The following is a 28,000-nucleotide window of genomic DNA, read 5'->3' as shown; positions in this document are numbered from 1 at the left end:
CACAACCTTAGTGCAAGGTAAATTGGTAGGAAAGGGAGTAGGTTCCAATAAACCGGCAGTGAGAGCTGGGAGAAAAAAGTTTTACAAGGACCAGTAGTATTTAACTTTGGGCTCTTAAATCACACAAGTAAAGGATTGCTCTGGTGTGGTGAAAGGTTCAAGTATGCATATATCGTGCTCAGAAGAGCACATTCAGGCTTCTTGTAATTTCTGTAGTTGCTGCAGGCTACGTGATGCTCAGTGTAGCCAACATCTGCCCAACAGCACAAGCAGAGGGAAGCCACAAATGAATTTCAAATTTGAATAAACATTTTAAATGAATTTCAAATTTGAATAAACATTTTCAGTAAATGCCTCAGAACACAGGGGAGTTTGAAGTCAGCTGACACATCTGAACTTTCTGGTTGGTTCACTAGTTGAGTTCAGTAGAAAACATGGACAGCAGTCCAAGGCTAGTGTAAGTATAGTGCAGATAAATAACAAAATCTGCATTCCTCTTGTAAGTTTCCACTACCAATTCCTGATCTTGTTTCTCTGATCTCTCCTCAGGACAGAACTTTGTTTTTCTGAGTATAGGTGGAGTCAAATGACTTTTGAGGAGGGGAGGAGGGGATTCTTATAAAATCCAATGCTTACACATCCTGAAGGAGACAAATTGGTTTGTTCAGCTAGCCAGATGGTAGTTCAGATGAGAAAGATGACCTGGTGGTTTGCAGCACAACTCAAGAACTTACATACAACTGGAAGGTGAATGAAGAGCTTCATATCCCATACAAGCCTTGGCTATCAGAATAAGGTAATTTCTTGATGCTACACTTGATTTTTGTTACTTCTAACTGGTTGCTCATAGCATTCAGCCCCTCTTTTCCATCCTAAGATGCTTTGTCAATAAACTGCTATAGATCGTACTCATTAGACTGACTCCTAAAACAATGCTGTGAAGTTAAAAAGGAAAATTTCATGAAGAGTTCCTCCTGAATTTGTGTCTGAGGAGCAGTAACTAGTACGACTCTATTGTCATTGAAGCTCTAGTGACAGGTGAGCATTAGCAGAGCAGGGTGTTAGATGAAAATCATAAGATATCTGAATGTGACTAACATAGCTTGTTCTTTGACTGTGTACCAAATGACATGTGTGGAGGAAGTTTCAGCATAAATTACAATTGATTTCTTTGTTTCTTTCCATCTTTCTTCTAATACAACCAATAAAACAAGACTATATTATTTAATCTGTTGTTAATTTATTAAAGCTATATTTTGTATTTAGTTTTACATAGTTCCTGTTTCAAGGTGTCAGCCTTTGGTGAAAGTGTCTTTGTGTCTATGTATATTAAGTATGCTTTTTAAGACACTTTTGTGTCTATCTATATTAAGTATGTTTTTCTTCCTTTTCTCTTTTTTTTTTTTTTTGGTAAGTCCAAATCCAAGGTAATAGTACAATATTTGTACTGGAAACCCAAACCAAAAACCCATTACCAAGTCACATTTCTTTAAGTGTGGAAAAACTTAATACTTGCCCTTTTTTTTTCTTTTTTGTCTTCTTGGGGAACCTATATCTGTAAAGTACCACCAGCTCACAAGGAGCCCATTCAGCCTCCATTCACAGAGAGTGAATACACTTATTTGGGGAGTGTTAAGTATGAGTTGCATGAAAAAAAGAAGTTTAGGATTCATACTAACAACACTTTTTTCTTGATTCCACCACCATGTTTTGCAATGTGCAGCAAATGTATTCAACTCATTTGCTCTTTTGTAAAAAGTAAATTAGAACATGGAGCACAAGATAACCAAGTAGAACTAGTATCCGTCTTCACAAGTTTATGTGGCACCCTAAAATGCAAGCAATGAGATAAGCATTTTATAATTTATTTTTATTGTTGTCTGATAAGCTTTTTGAATCATTGGCATGACTCAAAGCACAAATAGCTTGGAGAACTTGTAGAGCATGAATAGAGGAACAGCCCCAGTGCCTCAAAAAGTGTCTTTGTAGCTATCCAGGTGCAAAGATAAAGGCTGCACTCTTGCCTGCGTGTTCTTGCTGGCAAAATTTGCCATGAGCATAATAACACTACTAACAAAGCTGTCCGCTCTTGCTGATGCACGCACCAAAGCACAGGCTTTCCTGATTTAAGTCCACGTTTCACAGGACATCTGTTCCAGCTGCCATGAGAAATTTTGGAGGTAGGAGTCAGTGAGATGCTAGACAGAATGCTTATGCTTTAGGCACAGCTTTACATTTTTGAGGGACCTTGTGTATGACCAGACATAACAGAAGGAGCAGTTCCCTACAGGTCTTTCCTCCTTTTTATTTAGAAGGTTAGCTCCAGGGACAAAATGGGTAAGTGAAGATGTTAATACGTTACTGTTTTTACCATTACTCAATAGTTAAGAGCAAAAGGAGATCCTATGTAGGTTTTTTTCAGCTTAGGGTGTTTGCAATTACATAATCTTATAATAAGGAGGAAGAAAGCAAAGTGTGGTGTCAGAAACATGTTCTCTTATTGTAGTAGCCATGCTTTCTTCTACTCTGTTCAGGCATTCCAACAATTCCCTATAGTATGTAGCTTCACTGCTTTCAGATCCATGGGGAAGGAAAATAACGACCTCATTAATTAATAATGCAACTGAAATAGTAATTTCATTTTGGAGTTACATGTAACACTGTGATCATTAAAAGGGAACTGAAGGATGAATTCTGAGCTGTGACAGAAAAGATGTATTTGTTGTAAGGAAACACGCTGTTCATTTAAGTTTTGTGAGCAGTAAGGCCCAATTTATCTCCTCCTGGGACAGAATTTGCCTAATGAAAGTGAAGAGTGCTGGGAGGTGTCATGCAGATTTTATCATGCCTGTTTTAGTCTGGGTGTTGCCTGGTAAGCAGCAGGATTTTTTCTATCTGTCTTGTGGCCCAAATTATAATCCCTTGCCTAGGCATGTCTATGCAGAATGCAGAAATATCAGTATCACTCTCCCTAGGCAGGCTCATTTAGCTTGGGTGTTGCGTCCTTTTTATGTTCTTCCAAGCCTCAAACAAAATTATGACCATGCTGCTTGAACTCAGCATTGTCAGAATGCGACAGCTACAGCTTGATATATTTTCTGTATTTTATTATAGTAAACTGAGCACTAATACAAGTATTAGTGCTTCCAACTTTACAAAATTTATGGCCTTTTAAAGTATTAGCTACATTTGACAACTGACAAAACAGGCACAGCAAGATCTAACAGCTTGCTTAAGATCACCCCAGAAACTGTGGGAATGAAAACCTGATTCTTTCATACAAACCTCAACACAAGGCAGTCTCTCCCTCTCTTGTGGCTGTTCTAAGATTTTTTAAGATGTGCAAATGTTTCCAGTACCATGTCAGTCCAGACATGGACTGACTTTGGAATGATTTTGTTTCTGATCCCTACAAGGCTCTCATGGCTTTTTATCCACACCCTGCTGCAGTCATTCAGATCCTCCTGAGATCATGCACCTCAAGGGAGCAAATCACAGGACTAGTGACTGCTTCTTTGTACTGGCTAATTTCAAGTGGTATGGATTCCCTCATGCAGCTCGTTTCTTCCAGGCACACACAGCATAGATAATTTTAAGTATAGTACATCTTCAGCCATCTCAAGCTTCCCATTCTCCACTTGAGATAGGTCTTTTTTTGGTCTTCTGTATCTTGTACAATATCCCTGCTCAGAATTTAGTGTCCATGAAGAAACTGGAAGAATGTATGAATGTTTATCTCCCTCCAGCCAGATCCCATGTCCTCCGTGCACTGCATGATTGCTGCATGTTTATCACAAAACTTGTAAGGGGAAATATGCTTTTTCAGTTTTGTGCTTATAAAGATGTTCTTGCCTATGGATGTATCTTTGCAAGGATGGATGTGTACCATTTTGGTAAAAATGCTTGGCGTTGCAGGAACGATTAATATTTATAAATGCTAAAATGCTGAGGACCCTAAAATTCTTCTGTCTTTGAAAATCTTAATGTCTGAATATTTTCCTATTGTCTTCTCTCCTTTGTTCACATCTGCATGCTTCTTTTGTTTTCTTAACTCTGTACATGAATTTAAAAAAAAATTTCTTTATTCAGTCTTCTGTCTCTTGAGGCCTCTGTTACCCAGGTAATATTTTCAGTCAAACCACTGTAATGAATGTTGTATTTTAACTTGATAATGAGTTGTGTTAGCCATTCCTAGAATATTTTAATTAATTTCTTTAACAATGGGCCTTCTACCAATTTACAGATCTGTTAAAAAACCTCATCACCATCACTACCACTCCAGGAAAAAAAAAAAAAAAGAAAAAACAACCCCAAAAACCAGAGAAGATCTAAGAATCAGAAAAGATGCAGGCTAAAGACAGCAATCCACCAGACGGTGGCTATGGATGGGTTGTGGTAGTGTCAGCCTTCATGGTGATGGGCCTCACTGTTGCTGTTCTCAAGACTTTTGGTCTGTTCTTTGTTGAAATCCAGCAGCATTTTGATGAACATGCAAGCACCACTTCTTGGATCACATCAGTAACCATTGCCGTCTTTCATTTAGGAGGTACGTAGTAGTACTTCTCTAGCATTTTATTTTAATATTAACTGCCTGAGAAAGTTTGGAAGTCTTCCTTAAAAAAACCCAATCCCAGAAACATGTAAGGTCTAGACTTCCTTCTTCTGTTTCTACAGAAAATACAGAAAAATTTCAGAAAATTGGCATTTACTGCCTCATTTTGAAATGAGTTAATAACAAAACTCTATAGACACAGGAATCTGATTGCTTGAAAAAACATCTTGTACCTAAACTCATAATTACGTTTTGCTACAGGCTTTGAGTTAAACTCATTAGAGATAATTCTGATAGTTACAGAGATTGTTTAATCAAGCTCTTAAAACAGTGTGTGCAAGTTCACTGATCTCAGTGTGACTGTCACTTTTTCAAAGTATTTAAAAATACATGGATTGTGACCCCCATCCATTAGGTAAGCCATCTGCTACCAAAATTATTCTCAGTCCTGCTTTTTCCCACTTTTTATTATCTTCACCAAGATCCCCTTTCTTTGCATGTATTACCAATTCTATGTCTTCTTCACCCCTCTTACTATGATTCCAAGTTAGTGATCTACCAGAAGACTCACAGGGTTAAAAAGGAAAAAAAAAAATCTATTCACACAGAGAGAACTCAATAAAGACATGACCATGGAAGCAGAGAGTAGGGAAAGATAGAGTGAACTATCCCAGTCAAAGGCAGTGAGGTCAAATACCACATCACACCAAATGAAGGAGGGAAAAATAAGAAACATACTGCATTTGACTAAGCTTGGCTGTTTAGAGAGTCCTTAGTGCCCTGTAAACTGCATGATCCTTCACATGATGTGAGGATTCCGAACATGTGCAGGCTTGAACTGTACAGAATTTGTGAAGTCTGTTCTGCATATTCTCATAGAGATATATGGTTGCAATAGGTAAATATCCTTACATAATAAGTGCTATCATAATTTTGTTTCTGAAGACACTTCTTTGCATAGACACTGTATAATTACACACATCCTACTCAGTCCACACCTGTAAGTATTACTGCTTGGAACTGCAGTACTTCCAAACATCAAGAGCAATTTATCTTTCTTTGAAAAATGTTTTCAGAAGGAAAAAAGAGTAACCCAAAGTCAAAGTAAAAAGATAAAATAAGTCATGAATTGAAAAGATTTTATCAGTTCCATAAACCGCTATCCTTGATGCCTGCTTTGCAGTGACAGATATAATTAACTGAAAAAAAAATTGAAAAACCTGCTTCACAGACTACAGAAATGAATAAATGGTAATCTATCAATTTGGTTAACAAAATAGACGCATCACTGACATATTGTGATACTATTGTGTTCATTCAGGCATTTGTACTTCATGAGAAGAAAAAGTCAGCATAGGAGGGAAAAACTTAATAGTCCTGTTTTAGTTAGGTTTTGTTTTGTTATAGCCTATATTTATATTGTATAGGAATGTATGAAGGAATAGAGCATATGACACAATAATATCAAGTATAAACCAGAAAAAAAATTGCCTAACCACATGGGAGGCCACTTCAAGGAAGGCAGACATAATTTTCAGGAGAAGTTGGTTTTCATCCTTTGAAATCCATTGAAAATAATACTCTTTCAGTGAATAAAACTTTGTGGTTGAACATTCCAAACCCCCTCTGTATAGTAGTTTATAAATGTCTCAGGTCAATACATAATTGCCCTCATCTTCTTCTGCCTTTGCTTCATTTATAGGGACCACAAGACTTCCTGATGAAGATCACCTGAGCCTCCAGTTCTTTGAGCATTTTTCCTGGCCTGGCTTAGTCTTTCTTAATGTCTATCTCTGGGAAACCTTAAGTGTCACTTGGCTCAGTATGAAGGATGATCACTGAATTATTATTTTTACCTATTTGGATCCTTTCAACAGCAGGTCTGTTTCTTGTGTCAAAGGAGATCATGTGCTTCCACTCCCAAGGTCTGCACTTGCAACAGGCTGTTCAGTTTACCACAGCAAGGATTCTCTCCATCACCTTCACCAGCCTTCCCTCGGTACTGATGTACACCTCTCAACATCTTTCTCTTTGTACTCTTGTTGTCATCCCTTTCCATTACTTGTGCATTTTCTGTGTGTTGCCCTTGTCCTTTCAGACTCTGGAGTCAAACTATTTTACCCATTTCCAGTTCTGTGTCTGGCTTCTTTCTTTCTCTTACTATTCCATGTTTAATTTCCGCCTGTTTCTTCTTATTTGCTATTTAAGAATTGAGATTTGGTAATATTTCTCTCCAGCTGCAGATCTTTTTCTTGTCTTCAAGAACTTTCATGGATGTTATCCTGTGTCTAATTTTCTCTTCTTTTTTTCATCATGTTTTATGATTCACCAATTATATGTACTTTATCATGTTTCATCAACTACATCTTAAGATAATGACTGAATTTCAGTATCATTTTAACATGCTTATAAAATTATCAGATTTTTGCTGTAAAAGCTGATGAGACATTTGAGGTTTGTATAACTCCTGCCAGGTCTTTCTGCTATCAGACAATGTACATGCTGCAGATTTTGCAACATCTAGTACTCTGTCGGGTTTATTTCACCCATCCTAGCTACCAAATTCTCTTAATTCTAATTAGCATAGGTTAATGTACAACAACCCGCCCCTACAAACTACTAAAAAACCTTCCTTGATGGCTGCTCTCTCTTAATAATTGTCTTCCTACTTGTTTCAATTTAGAAGCATGGTCCCTGTTAACTGAATTCTGTTTCATGCATGAACTCCAGTTCCCAGGATATTTAACAGATTCTAGGGAGCTGGTTCATGCCATGTAGTACTTGGGAACCCCCTGGCGGCCATGGCCGTTTAAAGAAGTCCTATGGCCTTGACCTCGACTCTTGTGATGCTGACGGAAAAAACAGCCAGGCAGTAGAAGTATCCTTAATTAAGCAAAAATATTCCTGACACTTCAGGTGTTTCCAGACAGTGACTAGAGACCAAAGCAGCTGCTGCACCATCAGATCTGTACCACCTGCACTTTTTCCTTTGTGTTGAAGAGCCCCTGCGCTCTGTTGTGAGAAACTGTGCCACTAAATAAAGATTTAAGAAATGAACTGCCAATTTTATGTAAAAAGTATAACCACAAAATAAACTCTAATTTTTGGTCCTTTATAAAGTTTTAAAATTCCATTAAGGGTTGATTTTTGCAAAATTCTAGAAAAAAAAAGTTAGTTTTCTCCAGAAAGTTTTCATGCCAGACATATCAATAACACATTCCCAATAGTACAATTTTTATAGATGAACCTATAGATTCCATGGCTGAAGTTTCACTTTCTGCTAAAACAGTCCATGAGGCTCTGTCTTGTTTGTAGTTGTATCCTTACACGAAAATCAGTAGAACTGTCCTACTACAAGGAAGGCACTAAAATGCTCTTTCCCTTTAAAAGAGTCCACATATGTTGAATATATTTTCAAATCTGTGCCTCAGGAACAGTAATTTCTCTATCAGCAAGGATACAATTTTGAAATTTTGATTGACCTCCTACCCCATCCAGCAGAATTAAGGCTGTTTGTGTCGAGCATTATAAAGGTAGTCCTCATCAAAATGTTATATTTATTTGGCCATATTGATCAGATTAATATTCCTAATGTATTTTTCTTTCTCCAATTTTTCTGCTGATCTAGCCCCTGTTGCCAGCTCACTGTGTGTGCAATATACCCATCGGACAGTTGTGATCACTGGAGGACTTTTGGCTTTTTCAGGAATGGCTTTGGGATTTTTTGGATTCAACATGGTCTGGATGTATGCAACAACTGGCTTCCTACAGGGTATGAATTTATGACTTTATGGCTTTCTTCCACTAGCAACTTATTTGAGGGAGCAAGTGGTAGGAGTTTTAAAATCTGGTATCTATTTTGACTTTATGAGCAGTCAGAACAAGCAATGCTCTTTAAAAGTGATTTTCCTCCCATTCCACTCTGGTAATAAGAATTTGTACAGGAAACCTGCAACAACAAAGAAGACAAATATTTAGATGCCAGTAATTTACACTTGCAAATTATATGCAAACAGAAAATTAAGTGTTTTGTTTTTCATTCAGAGATAAGAGCTTTGTAAAGATTTAAAAAAAAAAACTTCATGAAGGGTACTGAAGTAAAAAGACAGGGAAATTCCAAATTCTATACTTTCTGTCAGTTTATCTTATGTTTTGAACAGAGTCCCAGGCTTTCATTTTATTCCAATCCTTTCCTTCACTTCAGGCAAAACCAGGCCAGAAAATTGTCTCCAACAGCTAGCAGATTTTCCTGGAACAGGAAGCAAAGCTAGCAGGGAGTAAAATAAACCATTCTGAATTCTGCACTGGATGCCTGAGAAAATGTCTGGAATTTGAACCCTTTGGCAGTCCTGGGCTGCCAAAGAGTCTAGGGAGCCATCAAAATAACTCTAAGTTAGAGCAGGTTTTAAATTTTCTCAAAGCAGTTGAGTGACAAAATTAAGAGCAAATAGAGGCAATACAGCAGCTTCCTTCATGTCCCACCTCACTGTCTACCCTGAACACAGCTCAGCTTAACCTGCTGGTCTAACCTAGTACCAACCTTAACACAGACAGCAAGGACACTGGGATCTGCCTAGCTTCAACCCCATGACCATGCAATTTCTCATGCACTGGCAAAGCTGTGAAACCAGCTTCTTTTTTTTTTTTTTTTTTTTAAGAGAGAATGTAATAATGTGTATACTTCATGTTCTGCTTTTTCACTTGAATATATACAACGTACAGAATACAATGTCACAAATATACTCGTACACCTACTCCAGCTAAGCTCATGCTTCTTGTAGGCAAAAATATTTTCCTTCTAACACTTTTTAACTTTGCAAATGTAGACGCACTGACTGTTTTAATTTCCATCTTCACAAAATACCTCAATAGTGTCTAACCAGTGCTATTTCTATTGGTGTTTTTCAGGTCTTGGCATTTCTTTTTCGTGGACACCAGCCATTAGCATTGTTAGCCACTATTTCTCCAAGAAAAGGGCTTTGGCCAATGCTATTGCCAGTGCTGGAGAATGTGCCTTTGCATTCATGTTTGGGCCATTTTTCCAGTGGTTGATTAGTCAATATGGATGGAAAGGTGCCCTCTTGATCATAGGTGGCATCCAACTCAATATTTGTGTCTGTGGAGTACTGATGCGACCCCTGGCAAGCAGCTGCTTCCTTGAGTCCAGCCATTGTGAAACTGAAACGCCACCTGGCAACGGTGCATCCAGGCCAGACAAAGAAGATAAGTCTCCCATCAAGCACAAAACCTTCAACTGGATGCTTGTGAGGCGATCAGAATTTGTACTTTATGCCAATTTTGGTATATTAGCTGCTATGAGTTTTTTTGTTCCTCCATTATTTTTAGTTCCACTTAGCTACAGCCTGGGAATAGATGAATCATGGACTGCATCCCTCCTATCCATTTTGGCTATGGTGGACTTTGGAGGCAGATTGCTGTGTGGCTGGTATGCCAACCTGCGTGTTACCAAAACCATTCATTTGCTGGCAATGGCAATTACATTGATCAGTACTTCTCTGATGCTCTTGCCACTGGCTAACAATTACCTTTCCTTGGCAATATTCACAGGCTTCTATGGATTCTTCTTTGGTACAACAGTCGCCATTCACATTACAGTGCTAGCAGATGTTGTAGGCATGCCAGAATTTGACAGTGCCCTAGGACTTTTCATGCTTATTCGAAGCTCTGGAGGTTTTGTGGGGCCTCCTCTTGCAGGTAAGTTAAGACAACTCACTGCCAAAAATAGTTTAAAAGAAGAAAGGGGAACCGTAATCTGAACTGAAAAGATCTGGACCTGCTCTCAAATTTCTCCCTTTTTTAGCTTAGGGGTGTCTGAGCCAAGAAGTACATAAAAACAAATAGTCAGTTTAAATCCTCTCCAAAATACCTTGCTCCCTCTCTTCTGTGTGATTTTGGAGATACCTTTACAACAAGAAAAGAGGGATGAAAGGCAGGGCTCACATGGTGGTCCTGCTTCCCAAATCCCACATAATGCCACTTGATGGCCTCCAACTATCTGGCTAAGAAAGTGTGCTTTGGGACAAGCAGCAGACACACACTTTCAGAGAAGAAACTGAAATTTGAGACTAGTGATTACACAAATGTTGGTATTGTTGGGAGGGTTTCTACAGAAGTTCAAATTGAACAGCCTGAAACATTAGGCTATGCAAACCTCAAGGAAATATTCAGAGGAATGCCTGCTGGTTGTAGACAGCATTTGAGCCAACTAGTATAATAAATAGGGAAGGCAGCACGTAAGAGCAGCGGGAAGAGAGAGCAGACAATGAGACAACACATGGATTTATGGACTGGCAACAAGATATAGTCATCTGGAAAAATGCAAGACAAATGAAATGCAAGCTGTAGAGGCTTTAAAAAGTGATATAGCAAAAAAAATTGACCAGTGTGACTTGTACAATGCAGATCTGAGTCCTCATCCAAAGACCATTGTCTACGCACTACAAGTGATTTTTGTGGTAATGGCATTGCTAATGGGTTGCATTTGAGTCAGACTGAATACTGGAACATTTTAATTCACTTTTGAAATATAGGAACCAGGAAGATTTGTAGAGGGTTTGAAACAGAACAGTATCAAAAATGTGTTGGAAAGATCTGAAATACAGTTTATAGTGGCTGGTCACTAGTACTGATTATCTGGGAATCAGTGCAGCCCCTTTTTGTATATTTAGTGACCTACAAAGAAGATATGGAAGAGCAGGGAACCCTAAGTGCCTCTCAAGCTCTCCTCTCCTCCTTTGAGTGTAAAATTTATAAGATTTGAGTTCATGCTTCCTGTGCCTATATAAGGCTGATCTTAGTCTAAAATGTGGGCTAGGGAGTACCCTAAACATGGACAAACTTCCCACAAGCAAGCAACGTTCATCAGCCCACAAAGGAATGTGCCATCATACCCACAGGGCAGATGACATACTGCTACAGTGCTACTACTGTACTGTAGAGATTTTTCAGTGTAATACACAATGGCATCACATATTTTGGTTGGCTTCAATGTCCCTGAAAACCAAGGTCTTTTAGTTAACATCTATGACTCTTTGTAAAATGATGAATGGAAATCCATTACATGTCAGACAAATTCTCCAATTTTGTCTCCAGCAGATGAATTTCCTTTCCTTCTTTAAACTCGCTCATGCTGTAGTTATGGTCCAAATAACAGCAACTGGTGACAGCTACACCACAGAACATGGAGCTGCTCACATACACAGACAGCTGCACGGTCTGTTTTTTTATCTGCCAGTACCTGCACTGTCTGCCACACTTCAGGTTGGAAAGTGCTTCAAACTGTGTAATATATTGTTTCACCAGCAATTCACAGATGAAAAACAATGAGACATGAATTGTGTTTCAAAACACAAAAATGAAAAATGCTATACTGGGGTGATGTTCCATGCATTCATGGTATAGAAATCTGCCAGATAAGTATGTAGCCAGCACACTGCCTTTGTAAGAGGACATATTCACACTGCTGAGCTAATTTACATTAGCCTGTTCTCTATCGATTATATTCCTTTCATTTGTTTCTCTCCAGGTCTGATTGTGGACATGGCTGGAGATTACAGAGCAGGCTTCTACATGGCAGGAGCCATTCTTGTCCTATCAGCTGGATTTTTAATTATTTTAGATCGACTCCAACAGAGAAAGATAAGAGGAAGCAAGATTAGAAGTAAACCAGAAAAGTCAACGTTACCCTACCCTTCCCTCCATATCCTGAAACATCAAACCAGAAGGTATGGAGAGCACAGTGTAGTGGTGTGACTTCATGAGACCTCTGACAGCATCTCAAGGACACATGGAAATGTTTTATTTTTGCCAAACTCACTATTGTTAGGATTTACAAAAGAACAGAAGTTTTGGGTAGGACTGTTTGAAACAAAGGAAGAAAGTAATTAATTTACATGCAAACTAGAGCAGTAACCATTACCATATTATTTTGATATTGAAGCTGCATTTTGACTATGCAAGTCTTCAGTAGAGTCCCAGAGGGCTGTGCTAAATGAAATAGGCAAACCATAGTCTAAATTACATTGCCGTGAAGCATGTGTGCAGTAGATAGAAACTCTACCCCCAATTGCAGATTGCAGCTATTGCTAAAAAAAAGGAAGAGGCATCAGCTCACAAAGCTTACCTGGGGAAGTGGTACCCAATACTTTCAGCAGACAAGTTGGATCTGAAAGCACAAGTAAATGAATACAGTTTTGAGCTGAAGAGTTTGCAGGTACTCTACAGAGCAGTGCTGGAATAAGATAAATAAATAAACAAACCTGATACAAGGTAAAAGTTATATGAGTAATAGAATACAGTAGAGAGAAATGCAGTGCTAGATATCAGAAGTAAAAAGCCAAATACACCCACACAAAATGGAGAAGGATTGATGAGTAGTAGAGGAAGACCTAAGGCTACAGTGGACCTCAAACTGAGTAGAGAATCCCAAATGCAACCCTGTATTAAAAACAGCAAATGTCTTTCTGTGTTATGATAATATAGAGGAGATAACAATGCTTGCAAGGCTTTAACTAGAAGAAGTACATTAGTTGCAAAGAATTAAGTGGAGCATAAATGAGAGAATTGAGAAATTAAGGGAAAAGCATAAGAAATAAAGTTTGCCTTAGAAGACCAAAATTTTTACAGGGCATGAGAACAGCTTTCAAATCCGTAATAGTCTGAAATGATTAATTCATTTTCTTCTTAAAACAACTGGTAATTTACATAATTCCCAGAAAGGCAGTTATGTAACAGGGGGAAAGCTTCCTTGTAGCCTGTTAAGATACAATGCAGGCTATGAATGCAGAGTATGAAAATACAGAGGTATCAGAGAATAGGTAATGCAAAATCAAGGATCTAAGTATATGTGTTTCAGAGTAGTAGGATGGGCTAGATGACTTCCTGAGGTCTCCTTCAGTTCCACATTCCAATTTTCCTAAGCCAAATACTTTGACTAAATACTCCATTTATAAGAATAAAATAGTCTGTATCCAAACAATTGGGTTTTTTTTGTAATTTTACTCTATCAGGGGAAGACAGAATTTATGGGAGAAAAGGCTGAATAACATTTAGAAAGAAATACTGAAAGGAAAAATATGTAACACTGTAAAGCCTTCCAACTATTGTGAATATCATATCTGCTCTACTTTAAAATTTCAGAAATTTTCACATTGAAACACATCCTCTGTGAAGCTAAGTTTATTTAAATCTCTCATCTGAAATAATTACTTCTTGTCTCATAAGAACAAGTATTTCAAAAATTTAATTTAACTTACAGGGAATCAGCTGAACCATTAATAAATCAACTACCTGTGGGGGCTTGATTGAAGAACACATATTGGAAGAAGAGCACCTGAGTGTGCAAAGTCTTGTAGTAAAGCTCTGACACACCTGACAAAATCCTTTTTAAACTTATCAATTGAAAAATTTAGATTTTTCTTGGAGTATTATTCTTCAGTCTTCTGCAGTGTTCCACTACTTAAAATAACTCTTCATTTTATAAAATGGAAGCGGTATTGCTGGAGGTGGGAAGAATGGGGAAATATTTAATAGATACAGTTTCCACCTCTGGCATTCTGTTAAAATTCTCTATTTTATTTACAAGCCTGTCCCCAATTAATTTTGACATGGGCAGCAAAGAAGGCACTTAGTTGCACACTGTGCTGGAAGAACAGGGGCACAAGGAGTAGGTCAAGGAAGGTAATTATTCCCCTCTACTCCATGGTTGTGCATACATTTTGGAGCAGCAAAACACAGGAAAGAAGTTGACAAAGATGACTGAGTTCAGCAGAGGATCACTGAGAGGCTGTGGAACCAGCCTGGCTGGTCCAGCCAGGGGGAGCAGCAGCTTTGGGGGCACCAAACAGCATTGCCGCATCAATGGGAGGAATAAGGAGATCTAGCTGGGCTATTCACAGCAGTGCATGGTATGAGGGTGAGGCAGCAGCAAAGCTGAAACAGAGAGAACTGAGGCTGAAGCTGAGGACAGCCTGGCAGCGCGGACATGGTCCGGTGTGATTGGGCTGATGACATCCTTGGGGCTTTCATGGCCTGAATGGCTGAAGTCCTGAGCAGCCCAGTCTGAGCTCAGAACTGGCTCTGTCAGGGCTCAGGCTGGAGATTTCCCCTGGTACCCACCAGGCTGAACTGGATCTTGTGAGAAATACTTTTATTTTCTTTGCTAAATGCACTAAAAAGTATTAGTCCCTTGGACACACTGTCATTTTGTTGCTATGTATCTGTCTAATGGCACAAAAAAGTCAAATCATGGAATTACGGGATACACTGAATTGGAAAGGGTCAATCAGAATCATCAAAGTTCAACTCCTGACCATTCCAAGAGTTACATCACATGCCTAAGAGTGTTGTCCAAATGCTTCTTGAATGCTGTCAGGCTGGTGCTCTGACCACTTCCTTGGGGAGCCTCTTCCAGTGCCCAGCTATGCTCTGGGTGAAGAACCTTTTCCTGATATCCAGCCTAAACCTTCCCTGACACAGCTTCAGGCCATTCCCTCGGGTCCTGTCACTGGTCACCACAGAGAAGAGATCAGTGCCTGCCCCTCCTCTTCCCCTCACGAGGATGCTGAAGACCACAATGAGATCTTCAGTCAGGCTGAGCAGACCAAGTGACCTCAGCCACAGCTCCCATGGCTTCTCCTCCAGACCTCTCTTCCTCCTCATCACCCTCCTTTGGGCAGGAGGCATCCTCATTACCCTCTTTTATTGTGGCACCCAGAACTGCCCCCAGCACTCAAGGTGAGGCTGTCCCAGCTCAGAGCAGAGCAGGACAGTCCCCTCCTTTGCCTGGTTGTTGATGCTGTCCCTAATGCCCCCCAGGACACGGGTGGCCCTCCTGGCTGCCAGGGCACTGCTGACTCATGTTCAACATTCCACAGACCAGGACCCTGACATCCTTTCCTGCTCTTCAGCCTCATTCCCTAGTCTATACACACATCCAGGGTTGTTTCATCTCAGGGACAAAATCTGACACCTTCCCTTGTTAAACTTCCTTTGTTAGGTGACCTGCAATTTGTCAAGGTAGCCCTGCAGGGCCTCTCTGCCTTTAAAGCAATCAACAGCTCCTCCCAATTTAATGTCTTCAGCAAACTTACTTAGTGTTCAAGTCCTGCATCCAAATCATTAAGATGTTGTAGAGCACCTAAGCCCTAAGGAGGAGCCCTGTGGAACTCCACTTGTGACAAGTCATCAGCTCCAGGCAGTGGGATCCCCTTTGTCCCTTACTGGTGTTGAAAGTAGAGGCAAAGAAGTGTTGAACATCTTTGCCTTGTAATGTCCCTGTTTTTGAGGTGACCGTCCTCATCCTGTAAGAGGCTGATGTTATTTCTACACTGTCTTTTGCCATTAATATATTTGAAAAAGCTTTTTACTGTTCCCTCAGTTGCAGTCAGCTTCATCTCCAGTTTAGCTTCAGCATGACAAATTTTCTCCCTGCAGTAGTGCTGATGCTGCTCCGTACAGAGCACCATCTCTGTAATCCTCCCACGTCACCTGACCTTGCTTCTGCTGAGCCTGTATCTTCCTTTTCTTGCCTTTACCTCCCAAAGAAGATTCCTGCTCAGCCAAGCCATCTTCTGTCTCACCTGCTTGACTGCTGGCATTTGGGAATTGCCTTTTCCTGTGCCCTTAGAAGATGATGCTTAAAACATGGCCAACACTGACAGACTCCAGCACCTGCAAAAGCAGCTATCTTCCCAGGGTATCCTACTCACTAATTCCCTGAGCAGCCTGAAGTCTGCTCCCCTCATGTCCAGAGCTGGAGTACTGAGTCTTTATATTGATTTTGGAACTGCTTTTACTTCAGCTGCAGCTGAAGTAAAATATTCCAAGTTAAATTTCACTGGACTATTACTACAGGGATTACTTAGAATCACAGAATCATCCAAGTTGGAAGAGACCTTTAAGATCATCAAGTCCAACCATTCACCCAGCACTGTCACCTCTAAATCCAAACCACATTACCCAGTGCACACGCCTCTGAAACATCTTCAGGGATGGTGACTCTACCACCTCCCTGAGCAACCTATTGCAAAGGACTCTTTTGATCCAAGTTCTAAGAATGTAGTCAGTGTTGACTATACTAATTTTCTTCAAGAGATGGCCTCAGAGGGCTAAATCAGCAGCCCACCTGTAAGGAGTTTCTCACCCCAAAGTTAGCAAAGTTAGTTTCAGTGGAAACAGGATAGTGAGGTTTTAGAAAGCACTACCATTCTCCTGAATCCAGGTATGGCCTCTTGAAATTACATGCAAGGGAAGCAATTCAGCCTCACCTTGATAGCACCCAACTGCGTCCAAAAGTTTTTCACTCATGGCTGATCATTCTGCATCTCATGGAGAAAGCCCTACAAATTTGAACAATCCCCTGGACTCAGAACCTCCAGCTTACCACAGACTAAGCAGGAGCAAAGGAAAACTGCCAGAAAGCTGTTCAAACATTTTTCTTTAGAAAAATATGGTAGAGTAACAAAGGCACCATTATAATCATGGCATCCTCTTGGCACAGCTTCTACAGGATTAAGACTACCCTTTCTTCTTTACTGTAAGATTCAGAGGTGGAGCAGAGGGAGATAGGTCTGACAGTAAGGACCACAGCTTCATTTGAAATTTACTTGAGGAGGAAGTTTCTGTCATGAACCATCCTTTCAGGATGAACATATTTATGGTGCTTGTGCAAGGCAGTCTACAGGACATATTCCTCCCTGGAGGGGCCTCCAGTCAAGGTAGAAGTAACTTGAGGAATAGCTTCTTTTCAAAAAGCTTCAAATCCAGCCTATAGTGGAATTCTTCAGCACAGAAGCCAGACAATACCCCTTTCAAAGTAAGTCCCCAAACCGTGGAGAGACAAGGATTCTCAGGACAAACTGAAAGGGATATAATTCCTTTTTTTTCTCTTACTGTACTGTGTTACTGGTAATGTAGATTTAGCAGTGAAATACCTGTGAGTTTCCACTGAATTTCCCATAAAATTCAAAACTAAATCAGGTCATCGTCATCAGGTCGTACTTGTTTTTCTTTGTTCTGTATGCTGTAAGAAGCCTCAAATTTCAGAGAAAAAGAATTATCAATTAAAGGAAGTAAATTAATAAAAATCCCAGAATCTTGTCCTAGAAAGATGGGATCATAATGTCAACAGCACAAAACCAACTAACAGCTATTCTTTTTCAAAGGTCAGGCCTGTTATTTTCAGCTACACCAGAAGTATTCATTTCCTACCTTTCACCATGATTCATCAGTGTCCTGGATTTGCCACAGGTTTGGCTATCAGAAAAAAGCTGGGTTACTTTGGGGTTTCTCCTAAGTACTCCTCTTCCATCCTCTTCTCCTGAAAAGTTATCTTTGAAAACATAACACCTTTGGAATCCATGTGTCAACCTCAGTGACTTTACACTGATGGAGTTAGCAGCACTATATCAGAAAATTACCATTTTCTAAAAAGATTGAGATCAAAAGCAGGATGTGGTGTTTCATCTCCTTATCCATCCAAATCCTCAATAGCAGCATTCTGCATTTACATTCCACATGACACCACAGATCTATGACAAAACTGTTTGGTTTTTTTTTTTCTTTCCTGTTATACTATTAACAAGAGATTAATTCAGAATACATAATGTTCAAGCAGTTGACATTTTACCCCACACATCACTTGAGGCAAATAAGGGTCAGACACTGGTTTTGCTACATGAAGAAATCACGTGGATTTTCTTTATTAGTGTTTTGATTCTCACAAGATCAACCAGCTTGATCAAGCAAGCTTCAGATATCATCTTCTTCCAGAAGTGAAGCTTTCCTTCAGGAAAACACATGATTTGATAAGGAAATTTACAACATTTCAGAGTGCACAAGAGTTGGCATTTTTCTTAGGAACTTGACAGACTGTGATAGTGTCCACTTACAGTTTTATACACATGGATATTTACAGAAACTTCCCTGCATCTCTTTCACCTTTGAAATTCCTATTGAGTTCAACTGGGTTAACGTGCCCAAATTAGCAAGTTTATGCTCCTCAATGTTCATTCTTCCTGTACCCTTTATTTTCCCCTCTGCAAAAACTGTGTTGCTTCAAACTTCTAACGGGTCTAGCAAAACCAACTAGATCCTTCTGGCATTAATCACAGAGTGACTGAGCTTGAAAGGCACCGCTGGAGGTCCTGTGGTCTAACCCCTGTTGCAGCAGAGCCATTTGGAGCTGGTTGCCCATGACTGTGTGGCTTTTGCAGATCTCCAGTGGGGGAGACTCGACAAACTCTCTGGACAACCTGTGCCAATGCCCAGTCACCCTCACAGGAAAAAAGGTTTCCTGATGTTCAGAGAGCAGATCCTGTGTTTCAGTCTGTCGTCACTGCCTCTGGTCTGGCCACTAGGCACTACCATGGAAAAATATATAGATAGGTCAGATTTTTACCATAATTAGGAAAAATACAAGAACCAGCCCCATGCTAGCTAAAAAATATCGATGTTAATACTTTTTATCTGACTTCCTAATGAAATGAATGTTGGTCACTCACACTATCTGTTCTTTCCTGTTTTCTTTTGAGTCTGTCAGCCATTTTCACCATATTTAGAGCCCTATGCACAGCTTCAAAGACAAGTGAAAACTTAAAAGTGTTTAATCCTTCAAACTTTAAAAAATTTGTAGAGGGACAGAGAGGCTCAGATTAATGATTCATTTGGACAAATGACAAGCAGAACATAGTTCTTTTATCTCCTTGCTCTTTTGGCAGTAACTAACTGCTGGTCTATCACAGTACCCAGACCTCTGAATCAATCACAGACTGCCATTTCTTGCCTGACCTTGTAAATGGAATTACTACAGTGTTAACACAGGCAAAGGCCAGGCTTCATTAGTTCTGCAGCCCATGGGATGTACCCTCTTTTTGTTGCAGTATTTGCTTCTCAGTATAGAATTAAACTGTACTTAATCTAAGACACTTCTGTCACAGGGTAATGAGTTTTGGTCCACATATGCTATTTTGTGTAGTATTAAAATGGTGCAAAAATTGTGCATAAACACAGCTATAGTAAATACATGCAAAAATACCAGTCCTCTGTAACAAAATAAGCAGCCTTAGATCAAAACATGTTTGAATCTAGAAACAGTCTGTCCACTCTAGGAGCTTGTACTTATTGGGCAGGTAAAAAGGTGTTGGGCTATCTCTCAGAGCACATGTAATTAATCAAGAAATAACCCATTTTTCTGCTACTATTTAAGAGAGAAGGAGGCAGAAGAAAATGAGAAGTTGTCTCTTTGCCCCTTTCATGCTAATTAATGCATTCAGAGGCTGTACTGAAAGGAATTTAAACTCGTGATAGTCATAAGAGGACAGATCAAAGGAGAAAAAAACAGGCCAAGTCAAAGAAAGCTGCATATGCCTTCAAGTTAACAAACAGAATACAGGTCTGAAGGAGGTAAGATTTATATTTTTTTGTTTTACACAAAATTTTCAACTTTGTTTAAAAATTATGCTTTAGAAGAGGCCTGACTGTCTCTAAGTGAACTCAATATGCTTTCTTTCCTTGGCTAGAATTATCTTCAGTAAAGTCATTGTGTTTTCTAATTTATCTGTATAGGGTAGGTAGATTAGTGGGATACAATCAAATGGGATCTGTTGTTGTGCTCTTCACAATACAGAAACATGATTACATGTGGATTTCTTTTTCACTATATTTGATTGAATAGATTTTTAACTGTTCAGACAGCTGTGATTACCACTGTAAGACAGGGAATGAAGATTGTAATATAAATTCCCTACACATCTGAATTTAGATTGTCAGCAGACACAAATCAGTATCACCATCTGAAATTCAATAGATCTCTGAGAGTCTCCAGTGACCGAAAACCTATCCCCTGAGTGTTCACAGGGAATTACAGAATAGAAAAACAACCGATTTTAAGATCAATATTAGTTTTTCTTCTAAATAGTTTTTCTTGTCCAGGTAAATTGAGTTTTTTTTCTATATTTTAGATTTTACTTTAGAAATCTGCCATCGTTTGGTATCTAAACAGACCACATCAAATTCTGCAAACTCTGTTACACGCAGTTGCAAACACCTTGATGTCAGTGGTGATACTAGTAACACCACAGAGACTATAGTTATGGTTTTGAGCTTTATCCTAAATGGGGACAGTTGTGTGTGTATAGGAATCTACTTGATTCTGAAGATGTCAGATTATCCTGATAGTCTCTTAGCCTCTCTAAAATGCTCCCATTAAAACAAAGAAGCTGAAAATATTAAGCTTCAATGGTAACAAATAATCTATCACACTGACACACTGTGTTTCTACCCTGTAGGTTTGAGCAGGACTAACCTCACAAAATGCCCAGAAGATATAACCACCTGGACAGCAACCACTTCAGAGGGAACAGACATGTCTATTTTGCAGCAGAAGAGTAAGCGTAAATCAAAACCTATGTTAGCACATAAGCTGGTGAAAGAATTTGTATTGAAAGAAAACCAGAAAATTGTATAAAAAATTCACTGCTGTATATAGATGGGCTGCCTTTTAACTATCTTATAGTTCTCTCTAATATTTGTCATAGCGCAACCTTAGAGAGCCATCAATAATAAGAAAAATCAGAATTGCAGAATTCAAGAATCTAGAGTTAAATCATATGATCACAAGTCATCAGCCTTTACCAGGTTTATTGAGGCTTATTTAGAATTTACTTTTAAGGCTGTTGCAAGGTGATCTGTATACTAAATATCAAGATTCACAGACCTCTCTTAGGAACCTCAAAGGGACACTGTCGCACCCTAAAGAATGGCGGAAACTCACCAGAGAAATGGTTAAAAAAAAAAGCAAAAGACATCAGTGCCATACAAATGTGACTCCCAAACTGTTTCTGGCAAATATTTTTTATATTTAAATTACAATAAAATATGTTTGGTCTGGGATTATTAGAGACACCACACAACTGGTGATGTTTTATTACATAAGGCAAGTAATTCTAGTGTGCTTGGGATATCTGTATGTGAATTGTGCTGCTAGTACTGGCTTACCGACCAGGCCCTAAACATAATGATTTGTTGCAATCACTCATACTACAAGATAGCTGCTCCTCCATCAGCCCTGGCAAAAAGAATAAACAAAGGGGAAATCTCTCTAAGAGTTCATCCAAAGCAGTTCAGTTCTAAAAAAAAAAAAAAGCTGGCTGGTTGGCTAGTTATGTTTCAGGTTATGAAACCAGGCATGCTTACCTCTAACTGCTGTGAATTCTAGTGGCTGCATCTGTAAGTAGTTTTTCTAGATATGCAAAAGTGACCCTCTCCTTCCAGTACCAGAAGTATTCTAGATATGAGCCCAGATTCCTAGCAGCTTTAACTGGAATGGCAAGAAATTGCATATACACTTTCCATACTAGACTCTGAGTAGCAAGAGAAGGAGTTTGATGGCAAATGTGCAGTCAGAAGTACCAGCTCCAGAAATACATTCTGGGTTTTTGCCTAAATTTGCCCTAAACCAGGACAGCGGCATACAGGCAAACGGACAGCTAAAACAACACGTGACAAGCAAGATGTCTAAAAATGTAGAGAGGGCACCAGCTGCCTGGAGAAGTAGTCCCTCCAAGTTTCAACTGTGCTGGCGAGAGTAGGAAAACCAGTAGAGCCATCTCACAACTTTGGCTGCATTAGAAAGTGACTGCTGTGAGCTCTCTTCTTGGGTTAAACAGGCCTGCAGGCCACACAAAGTCTTCAAGGGGCAGGAGCAACTTACAAGATCCACATACTTGGGAAAAAGAAAATCTCTTTTTCTCCAAGGGGCTTCATATTTCAAATAGTACAAACGAAGTTCAGACAAAAAGGCAGCCTGTTCTGCCACACATATCTGCTTCCATCTCCTTTCAGGCTTTTTAGTTCACAAAGAAATACTCCTTTATGAAACTTGGAGTCAGTGAAAATGACCACAAATAGATATAGAAACTCTCTGGTAAGTCACCTATGCCACTACTCAGTCCCAATGGAAAAGACTGGGGTAATTACTGCAAGGCAACTAAGCATAAGATATACAGAAGTATGTTAGAATGGGTTGTGGGTTTATCCTGATTCACATAGCAATTTTTCCCCCATACTCTTTTCCCTTTAATAATTTCAAATATTCTTCTGTTTCTGAACAGGGAAAGAACAAAAAAAAAAAAAAAAAAAAAAAAAAAAAAAAAAAAGGTGAATGAATTCAGTATTTCTCAACAGGGAGGATATTAACACTAAAGGAAGGCTTTTTGTGACTAGGAAATTTGAAATTACTTTGTCAGCTTGTTTTTTGACGTAAAGTGGAAATGTGCAGCTTCTGCCAAGTCCCCAGTGAGCAGTGAGAGATGTTTTACAGCAGTAAGGATGTTTTACAGCACAGTTTGCAAAGCATATTTTCCCTACAATGACCCAGTGACACCAATAGTGTGCCTAGTATGTCATGCAAGAACTAAATCCTTATAGAGCTCTTTAAGAATACTTCAGTTTCTCACTCATGTTTTAAGGTTTCAAATATGTTTTAAGGTTGCAATGTGTTTTATGTATCAAAAAACCCCTTTCTTCATTAGATGTTGTTGCAATATGATTCAATTAGGATACATTTTAAATACTTGCTGCTCAAATAAATTTAGCGAAGAAACATGAGCTGCATCACTGCAGATGTGGCATTTAATTTACTTCACACTCACTTGCAATGTCAAAATGCTGTGATTTGTGAGACAGTTATGTTTTTTGAATCAGTAATCACTTGTAAATAATTATTTTCAAATAAATATATTTTTAAAATGTTTAAGAACTTGGTAGAGAAATTAGCTAACAGCTAAATCTATAGAAACTATTTGAAGTTATTGACACTTTACCTATTTCCTGAGGTAAATTCTGCTCCATGCCTTCCTCTGGTAAAAAGGCACTGACTCAAACTTTTAGTCTAACCATACTTGCTCCTGGGAGGATGCATCTAGCTGTGGTGCAAATTATTTTGTTTTGCTTTCCCAACAGAGCTCTGGGTATCGGACTTTTCATTTTGGTGCTGGCAATTTTACTTGCCTTTGGCTGCTGGTATTACAAAAGACGTAGTGGCTACAAAAGTCTGCGGGTAAGTGCAGCAGCTCATTTTCTCTCATGCTATTATTTTGACAACATATTACCTTGATTTGCATGACAATAATGCAGAGAACATCAAATCTGTAACAGGACATCATTATCTCAAGCAGTATTTACAATGACATATGTCACAGACAAAACCACACAATATGAAACACTGCCCCGAAGAACATGCAAGTCAGACAAAGGGGTAAGAGGAACCAGAAGCAAAGGGAAATGAAGCAACTGAAACAACTGCCCAACTTTGCACAACACATCAGTAAAAAAATTTATCTGTAAATTTTGTAAAATCAGTAAAAAAATTATTTGTAGAAAGCATTCGATTTATATTTACACAAAATAAAGAGCCGTTCAGTGTCCTTTCATTTAAATAAAAGTAATATATTCACAGTTCATAGGGGTAGAGTAAATCTAGGAAGCAGAGAGGAAAAGTAATTGTTACAAGTAGGTAAATATGCTCACCTATAGGTGATGTGTAATTCATCCATATAAAATTTGACTTGCAATTTTAAGATTTACAAAAAAAGTGGGACGGTTTTGAGATTTGTTTTCTAAAGACTATTTAAAAAATATTTTAATTTGTGTCTTCTTAGAAACTATTTTTAAAAAAGGTACAATCCGTCTCATAACAACTGTTGTTAGAAGTCCCAAAGCCTTATTTTTGAAGTTTTGTTCCCTCTCCTATGAAAAGGAGGTCTTTTTTAATTCTTAAAAGTGAAAGCTTGTTATGATTTAACCCCAGACAGCAATTAATCACTGTGTAGACACTTGCTTATTTCCTGCTGCCACCCTGGTGTGGAAGAGACTTGAAAAGAAAAGGTGAACTTCATGGGTTAAATAAGAACAGCTCAGTAATTAAAACAAAATATAATCATCTACTACTACTAATCATCATAATGAAAAGGTGAGAAAGAGAGGACTAAAACACAAAGGAACAAGTGATGCCCAAAAGAGTTTCTCACCACTCCCAGCTGATGTCCATCTCATTCCTGAGCAGCAATCAGCCCCTCCCAGACAAATCCCTTATTTTTATACTGAGTGTGATGTTCTCCAGTGTGGAATGTCCCTTTGGCTAGTCCAAGTCAGGTGTCCCAGCCACGAGCCCTCCCAGTTTCTTGTGCACCCGCTCTGTGACAGAGCATGAGCTACTGAAAATCCTTGACTTAGAGCAAGAGCTACTGAACAAAAACCAAATAATCATTATGTTATCAACATTAGTCTCATAATTAATCCAAAACAAAGCACTGTACCAGCTGTTTAAATGAAAACAAAACTGCTCCAGCTGAAACCAGGACAAAGCTTTATGCAAATAAGTGTTTTACAGTATCTTTTAGTTAACCTAATATTTTGAAGAAGATATAATAACTATGTGGGACTCAAAAATCCAGCAAAGATCTCATCTAAGTCAGCAAATCCATTTCCTTGCTATTTCTGGTAACTTTGTCCCATTCTCTTTCTATCCAATTATCCAGTTATCTATCCAATACATGTATCAACTGGCAGAATATCTAAAAGCTGAACTTTCATAGAGAAATGTTGCAAAAAATGAAGGTAATACTCAAAAAAACCCTTCAAAAATCAAACCAAATGCCTGCTTTGTATATCCTGGCAAAAAGCATAATCTGTTTTTTAATTCCTTCTCATGACAGATTTCTACTTTCTGGTTTTGAAAATCATATTTTTCTTAGGCTATTTCTGGCTAGGGGAGAACTGGTACAGAATGTGTACTAAAGAAATGCTGGAAAAATGGAAAACAAAAAGGTTCAGGATTAAGGAAAGAAATAGCTGGCATAAAAAATAAGAGGCATTTGGGTACATGAGATGTCAGTTCTTGCATCAGTCTGAAAAACGTGATACTTATTTTTCTGGCAAGGTAATTGGATTACACAGTAGAGAGAGCATATGTCTCAGCAGAGACAGCAAAAAAGTGTTAGGTGAGGTATCTTTCTTACTGGCATTGTGTCTAATACATACTGTATATGTGCTGTCAAATTTTGCTCCAACTTCACAGTCTCTTCTTCCTTTCATCTTCCCCATATTTCTTTATGATCTGTTCCAGAGCAAAAGCTCTAGTGTGAGCACAATACGAAACATGGTAGGTGAGGGAGAAATACTGGACTGCAAAATGGCTCTGCAGGACTACAGAGACTTTAATTCTGTGGTAAGTTGCAACTCAAGATCTCACTTAAAACTGATTAAGACATGGTGAGATAATATCGTTAAACAGGCACTTGATGATTTCTCCCACTTCTCTCATACTTTGAGTCTTCAATGCTTCAATATCAACTTAGAAAGTAGTTTTTAGAAAAATTTGTACTGTGAAAAATGAAAAAAATTACATCTGCTATTTAGAATGCTTACTTTAAAGTTATTGTCTTCAATTTATATTTAAATTGTAGGATCATTTTGCAATCTATTACAATGATGCAACACCTGAATGCTGAAATATACTGAAAAACCCCAAACATCTCCCTTACTGATTTTCTGCCATTCAGACAAACAACAAATGGATTGTGTCTGGTATACTATACTCTGACAAGCATTATCTGAGAATATTATAAAACTTCAATGTGTTACCTCTTCTAATCATTACAGAAAGATGATTGCATTTAAACTTTCAATTTTCAAAAAGGTAAATTAAGTGATAAGTATATATAAATGGGTGTGTTTAAATTGCTTTAGAATCGAGAAGAGGCTAACCTCAAACAATTTTAAATGAGCTGCTCAGATTTTTACCACTAGAAATATGACAATATGCCCGCATCAGGACTCTTGAAGAAAAGCTTTAATATTTGTCTGAATTATCAATCTAAAAACACCCCATATATATATATATAAGAAAAATATTCTTGCATTTTTGACACCAAAAATTCTCGCTTTGGATGAACAATAGCAATAAAGTGAATCTGATGCAAAACCAGAAAACATACTACCAAAAAGTAACCTTAAAAAATAGACACTGTGAATGAGCTCAGCTTCTTTAAGTCATAGAACTGTATCTAATGTGGTGGTAAATAGCTTCCTCTGTGTTTAATGTAATTTTCTTGTCATTTTCCTTGTAATTCAATTGGGATTTTTTTTGATCTTTCACACCCATTTTCCTTACCATAGGTACCTGATGCTCCACCAGCTTATGACAAAATTGCTGCAGATCAGTCACCACCGCCTTATTCACCATGATAACATGAAATTTGAAACCCTGAACATACTGATTCCATTTACTCATGCTTGCCCTTTATTTCCTGTATATGCTTAACTTCCTTAAAGCTAAAATCATACAAAAGAAAACAACATGTCTTCATTAGCAGTTGCTGAAAACTATTTCTGCTTAATTTACAGAACTGGTCCTTGAAATGTCTTAATAAATCTAAATGTGCTTTTGTGTTAAGCTTTTCACTTCTTGCAGTCATATTAATACATTATGATCTGGTCATCTTGAATCCTTCATAGGTCTACATAGATCTGTAGTCACACACTATTCAGTATCAATCAGAGTAAAAAGTGACAGCACCTTTGTTTTCATCTTCCTCATCTAGTTTCCCTTTCTTTAAAAAAATAATAAAAAGCCCCAAAAAACAAAACAACAGACACACACACACACAAAAACCCACCAAAAAAACAAAAGCAAAAAACCCCAACTATTCCTTAGAATATCACATAAAAGAATCTATCACAAAATGAACCAAACCATTTGACTACGTCCTCTTACAAACTGTTTTCCTCACCAGCAGATTTAAAATCAACTTCCAAAAAGTGACTATATTTGACAACACACTTTAACCACACATCACTTTTTATGTACCTGCAATGAATTAATTCCTTATAAAACATGATGAATCTAGGCAATCTAGGAGTTTCTGCTTGGAATCCATATTATTTCATACTGCAATGGAGATAATGACAACATCTTTCATTTTCTTGTGGCAGTCATGTGAGAGAGCAAAAGAACTTCGTAAATACAAAGACTTATATATCATTTCTTTCTAATATGATGAAACTATATAAGAAAATGCACAAAACCCATGTTTCTTGAAGAATACAGAAGACAGCAGACTCTTGGATGTTAATTTTCCTAGCTTGCCAGAACACCAGCAGTAATAAAAAACTAAGGACTTTGATATGCATAAACTGGCTACATACATTTGATAGTTACTGTTTACTCAACCTTTTTGTTGATTGCTTGCTTGCCAGATTATTACTTAAGATTATATGCAGATCAATAAATTTATACACAAGGCCTGATATCTCACAGCAAGAGGCAGCTAGAATGGTACATCATTCATTAAAATTAAAAGCAGTTACAGAAGAAAACTGATTTCATAAAGTCATTACTAACTGCTATTAGTAAAGAATCGTGTTCTA

The 28,000-nt window shown here is 38.3% G+C and overlaps 2 protein-coding genes across 5 annotated transcripts; both read left to right on the top strand.

Moving 5' to 3' along the window:
• Positions 1-19: 19 nt before the first annotated feature.
• On the top strand, positions 20-19,958 carry LOC119695313 (monocarboxylate transporter 13-like). 4 transcript variants are annotated; one of them, XM_038123544.1, is made up of 7 exons: positions 23-457; positions 550-796; positions 4,244-4,546; positions 8,181-8,324; positions 9,461-10,267; positions 12,099-12,297; positions 19,779-19,958. In XM_038123544.1, the coding sequence occupies exons 3-7, from the start codon at positions 4,345-4,347 to the stop codon at positions 19,834-19,836; spliced, it is 1,410 nt and encodes a 469-aa protein (XP_037979472.1). In that variant the 5' UTR covers positions 23-457; positions 550-796; positions 4,244-4,344; the 3' UTR covers positions 19,837-19,958. The 4 variants fall into 4 exon arrangements, with proteins under 4 accessions (XP_037979475.1, XP_037979472.1, XP_037979474.1 ...); XM_038123546.1 differs by lacking the exon at positions 19,779-19,958 and adding an exon at positions 13,830-13,936 and having other exon boundaries at positions 23-796; XM_038123547.1 differs by lacking the exon at positions 4,244-4,546 and having other exon boundaries at positions 20-796.
• MLANA (melan-A) lies at positions 19,850-27,924 on the top strand. The gene is made up of 5 exons (XM_038123548.1): positions 19,850-19,975; positions 20,860-20,958; positions 23,534-23,630; positions 25,698-25,799; positions 26,750-27,924. The coding sequence occupies exons 2-5, from the start codon at positions 20,885-20,887 to the stop codon at positions 26,816-26,818; spliced, it is 342 nt and encodes a 113-aa protein (XP_037979476.1). The 5' UTR covers positions 19,850-19,975; positions 20,860-20,884; the 3' UTR covers positions 26,819-27,924.
• Positions 27,925-28,000: the final 76 nt, after the last annotated feature.

The sequence above is a fragment of the Motacilla alba genome, chromosome Z (genome assembly GCF_015832195.1).
Source record: "Motacilla alba alba isolate MOTALB_02 chromosome Z, Motacilla_alba_V1.0_pri, whole genome shotgun sequence".
NCBI classification, from domain to species: Eukaryota; Metazoa; Chordata; class Aves; order Passeriformes; family Motacillidae; genus Motacilla; species Motacilla alba.
This window is presented reverse-complemented; position numbering and strand designations above follow the sequence as displayed.

Excerpts from the sequence above, each read along its gene's own strand:
- LOC119695313 (XM_038123544.1), top strand. The coding sequence starts at position 4,345 with ATGCAGGCTAAAGACAGCAATCCACCAGACGGTGGCTATGGATGGGTT. Across the intron at positions 8,325-9,460 it reads AACAACTGGCTTCCTACAGG|GTCTTGGCATTTCTTTTTCG; the intron begins GTATGAATTTAT and ends GGTGTTTTTCAG. Across the intron at positions 12,298-19,778 it reads CTGAAACATCAAACCAGAAG|AGAGAAGGAGGCAGAAGAAA; the intron begins GTATGGAGAGCA and ends CTACTATTTAAG.
- MLANA (XM_038123548.1), top strand. The coding sequence starts at position 20,885 with ATGCCCAGAAGATATAACCACCTGGACAGCAACCACTTCAGAGGGAAC. Across the intron at positions 20,959-23,533 it reads GTCTATTTTGCAGCAGAAGA|AGCTCTGGGTATCGGACTTT; the intron begins GTAAGCGTAAAT and ends CTTTCCCAACAG. Across the intron at positions 23,631-25,697 it reads GTGGCTACAAAAGTCTGCGG|AGCAAAAGCTCTAGTGTGAG; the intron begins GTAAGTGCAGCA and ends GATCTGTTCCAG.